General features: G+C 34.2%; 1 protein-coding gene across 2 annotated transcripts; it reads left to right on the top strand.

The window, feature by feature from the left end:
- LOC113113970 (CD40 ligand-like) lies at positions 1–4241 on the top strand. 2 transcript variants are annotated; one of them, XM_026280595.1, is made up of 5 exons: positions 1–297; positions 2125–2256; positions 2377–2398; positions 2572–2643; positions 2759–4241. In XM_026280595.1, exons 1-5 carry the CDS (start codon positions 115–117, stop codon positions 3148–3150), a joined length of 801 nt encoding a protein of 266 aa, XP_026136380.1. In that variant the 5' UTR covers positions 1–114; the 3' UTR covers positions 3151–4241. The 2 variants fall into 2 exon arrangements, with proteins under 2 accessions (XP_026136380.1, XP_026136379.1); XM_026280594.1 differs by having other exon boundaries at positions 2122–2256.
- Positions 4242–5030: the final 789 nt, after the last annotated feature.

Genomic DNA, 5030 nt, shown 5'->3' with positions numbered 1-5030 from the left:
TTCAGGAAGTTGCATTTGAATGAGCTTGCTTGCGTTGAGAGCAGCTCTTCAAAACTGCATGGGTGCCACTGGAGTACACCTCTCTTCTCTAACCGACTTGTGCCTCTGTTCATCATGATAAACACCTTTCACACTAGCTACAATCCTCCACCTCCACCGGTGCCTCCACGGGCAGGATACAGCAGACCCCGGCCAGCGGGCAACACATCTTTAGTCAAGTTTTTGTCAGTGATGCTACTGCTGTTAATGATACTGACCTTCGGAGGCTTCCTCTACCTGTTCCAGAAACTCAACGTGGTATGAACGGATCTTTTCTTAGTGTCCAAATTTGTGTCTACTGCGGGGTTTCATAGGGGTAAAATTGAAAAAATATTATGTATAATATAAGGTTAAGTTTGCACAGTTTTAAATATATATGTGTGTGTCTGTGTATGTGTGTGTGTATATAAGTAATTTATTATTTTAACAGAAGCTTACATACTTTTAGATTGCAGATTATTTTATGGCTTCATATATTGTAATAATCTTGCTTATGATAATTATTTATTATGTGCATTATTGATATTATTAACATTATCGTAACTCGGCAATCATTGATAATCGTTTTGTGGTAGGAGCGAATTAAAAGGTGCCTACATGAGGTTAACAACGTTAACATAAATTGTATGCTAAAATAAAGAACAATATTTTATACAATGATTATTTTGTCTCGGAATATACAGAAACTTTGAGATTTAAATAAGTGAGAGGCCTAATCTCATGGGTGTGTTTCCTGGGCTGTGTGGTTTTATGAGTAAGGCAGCATGCTGCGCATCAAAGAAACAAAGCCAACAAAAACCAGATTTTCTGCCCAAAAGGAAGTTAAAACCAAACTACCCAACAAATGATGCAATCTCACTCTTTGATTTATATGCTAAAGGAGTGACTCGATAACAATTTTAAGCATGATAATCCCTACATAGTACGCATTACTGAGATTTAAAACATCATAAGAATCAAATTGAATAAAAAATCAAACATAAATCTATACATACAGCCCTTATTTTGGCAAACACAGATATACAGTTTAAAAATAGATTATGTACAGCGAATGCATTCCATTATAATGCAGTATGCATTTCCGTGAATCAAGCAGACAGACTGATAAATGAAGTGTTAGTTTCAGTAGGGCTTTCAAATGTTTCAGTAATGATCGATTTAAAGTGCAAGTTAAGAGTGCTTGTTTCACCAAACAGATGTGAGAATGTAAGTCACGTTCACCAGAAGAGTAAATACAGTAACATACCTTCCAGTGCGATCAGTTTCAGGTGAAATGGTGATAAAACTAAACACGACTGTCATTACACATTTATTATTAAGCTTATGAAAGATCTACAAACCAAAAATATATGACTTTTTTATCATATATAAATGATATATTGTGCACCTACTTCATGTTAGGTGTCTGTATACATTGTTACGATGCAACTGTGCACATATGCTTTTACATTGTATACTTCTATTTGAAAATACCATCCTGTAGACAAATTAATTACTGTAGTTACGTATAAGTACATAGTAGTTAAAGATACATAATGTAAAGTTTGAATTGAATTGAATATATATATATATATATATATATATATATATAGGCTATATATATGTGTGTGTGTGTGTGTGTGTGTGTATGTGTATATATCTATATGTGTATGTATGTATATATATATATATATATATATATATATATATATATATATATATATATATATATATATATATATATATATATATATATATATATATATATATAAAATATATATAATATAAATAAATAAATAAATATATATATAATGTAAAGTGGGTTATATATATATATATATATATATATATATATATATATATATATATATATATATATAGGAAATTGTACTTGTATGCTGCGTGAAATAAGCTTCAACAGGCAGCATTGTGTACATTTATAAAAACATTTTCATTGTCTATTTATACATGAAAAGTCATAATTCACTTTTTGTGTTCTCTGTGATCAGTTTTTTTTTTTTTTTGGAGCTCTCTCTAGATATTTACTACAAATGCTTTAAGCATTAAGGGAAGCATATTAACAAATGTCTTTTCCTTCATCAGCAGTTCCAGGACAGTTATCATGAAGAAGACTTCGTCCTAAAGAGACTACAGGACTGTGCGGACAGCGGTATGGGAGAAGAATCAATGACAGAATGTGGCAAACTGATGGAAAAATATAAAACCGTCATAGAAAAGGTATCATGTTATTGATATTGACCCTCCTAGATGTGAATCGTACAACATTTCCTTTAAATGAAAACATTGTATACAACTCTATGACTTCATGTATTAATATTCTTTTACTTCCTCCCAAAGGTTTCACAAGCAAATGAAAAATGTAAGTGTCTAAATATATCACACCATGTACTGTTAACTACTGACTGTGCTAGGATGCTAGTGCCTGCATAAAAATAATGTTTAGCAAGCAATGTGGTGTCCTTTTACTTTTGATATATTTTATTGTAACCCTGTGTTTTATTGTATACTTACTACTGTGTGTTTCTCCTGCAGTGTCTAAGTTAACTGGAGGGCCACACTTTATTGGACCAGCTGCACACATGGTTGCTCTGACTGTGCCCAAAGGTAATAGAATCTAGTAGAATCATTCATTTAGTATTAAATGAAATCATGTAATTAAACGTAAGCCTATAGCAATTGTGCGGTGATAATGGGTTTCTCCTTGTTTTAAAACCACCAGATAAGGCTTCTGACTTCTTGAAGACAAGCAGTCTTATTTGGGATAAAGATCACTCCCTGCTGCAGGACGTAAAGATCAGCAAAGAACGGGACAAGTTGACCATTCAGTATCCCGGAATCTATTTCATCTATTCCCAGGTCACCTTCTCCAGAAATACTCCTTCATCTTCATTAAAGCAATCCATAAGGAGCACAGGACCCAAGAAAGACCAATTCAAGGAGCTACTCAAGTCCTTTTGCAGTTTGAATCCAAGCACATCAAATATGTGTACAGCTTCTGTGACAGGGGTGTTCCATCTAGAGAAAGACCAACAGATCTATGTTACAGTAACAAACACAACCTTGGTGAACCGGGACTCTTGCAGCTTTGGATTATTCAAATTGCGGTATTGAACACTCTGGAAGTGGATCGTGGCACTCAATTATAAATTATCCTATACATCTCCAGGGAAATACATTGCACAATCTTTTCTCCTGGACTCCAAACCACAATCAAAATTCAGGACACACAAGGAAGTCATCAAATATTGTTCATTAAAAAAAAAAAAAAAAAAAAAAGTTAAGAACAACATTATTTATAATGCCTTAATAAAGATATTTATTTTCAAATTAGCTTGCCAATTATAATTGATGGTGGATTCTTATTTATAGTACATCCCAAGTACTTTTAATTTAAATGTTAATATATCATATGTGGGTTATATATTAGTATTCAGTAAGTAACTTTGAATAAAAGAGCGCAAAAATAATTTCCCCCTCCCTATTACACCATTCCTCAAGTCCTCCAGTATTTTTGATTTTATTACCAATGTTTCCAAGTGGTCAGAAGTTGTGTAAGTTTTTCCTAACATAGTAGATTGAGGTTGAGAGAAGCGCTTATCTTAAACTTTGGAAACTACTGTGTAGGACGAGGCGAAGGGAACGACCCATAAGCCTACCAGTTCTGTTTTTAACTTCAATTTGATAATACGACCCTGAAGTGACTACTGCTGTGCCTATTTTACAGCATTCCATCCTCCTCCATGGAAACAGTGAGTTTTAGGTGACAAACGCGTGCTCATTTGAGCCACGCGGATGCCTCTGCTTACAGGAAGTAGTCAGCCTACTACACTCACTCTAGCTTTACTCCATTCAAGCATCAAAAAAGTAACACCGTAATGCATCATTTGATCTACCACCTTATTTCACAAGGTGGAATTTCCTCGTATGTGTAAGGATTAAAATAAAATCAAACGTATAGCTCATTAACATGATGTTATTTTATTAAAAGAGATCCTTATTGAAATGAAGACGAAATAAAAACACAAGCACTAGTGAAAAAAACAAAACAAATTATATATATAGCATTTATATTGCATAGATCAACTCCGCAAAAATAAAACCTGTGTTCTGCAGACATGGGCACTTTAGAGAGGAAACTGACGTGGACATTCTTCATCCCTCTTTTATGATCTCCTGAAAGTGCTATTCAATTTTTTTTTTTTCAGACACATTCATGACATGACAAAGTGAATTTCCTTTCATTGAGATCAGTTGCCACCTAGAGCAAATATCATGTATACACACTAGCATAACCTATGGATCAATTCAACCTCTTACACACGCACGCACACACACACACACACACACACACACACACACACACACACAGGCCATCAGAAATAACACATTCACTACTGCAGATGGCAAAGTTTCAGACAGATGCTTTAAAACTGCAGGAGTTTCCATAACAACAATACAATCAGGATTAACACTTTAAAATAATATTTAAGGCTATGTGTACCGCATGGCATGCAAGGTTAATTGCTGGAAAAACAAACACGCACACAAACAGGAAACAGATTTACACAAAGTACCACAGTAACAGCATTTTGTTTGTGCACCTCAAAGCACAAATTATTGCCTAATCGGAAGAATATATTATACAGTATACTCCTTCCAAGAGAAAATCTGGCTCTTGTACAGCGATTGTAACAACAAACCAGTCGCATATTGCATTGAATTGCCACAGCAATGCTCCGGAGGTGACCGCTGGTGGGTTAAAAAAAAAAAAAAAAAAAAAAAAAAAAAACAACAAAAAAAAAAAACTCCCCACCCAAGTTTTGCTCATCTTTACAGCTCTTGCCTGCATTTCTTCGCTGCTTAAGATCTCTAGCGAATGACAGATTAGTCACGGTTAACCAGTTACTGTTAAAATGGCAAGAGTTCAGGAAAACAAATATGTACCATGGGTACCACCCACAACTATGGCAGAATACAAATGAGTAAGAAAA

This window comes from Carassius auratus, chromosome 14 (assembly GCF_003368295.1).
Source record: "Carassius auratus strain Wakin chromosome 14, ASM336829v1, whole genome shotgun sequence".
NCBI classification, from domain to species: Eukaryota; Metazoa; Chordata; class Actinopteri; order Cypriniformes; family Cyprinidae; genus Carassius; species Carassius auratus.
This window is presented reverse-complemented; position numbering and strand designations above follow the sequence as displayed.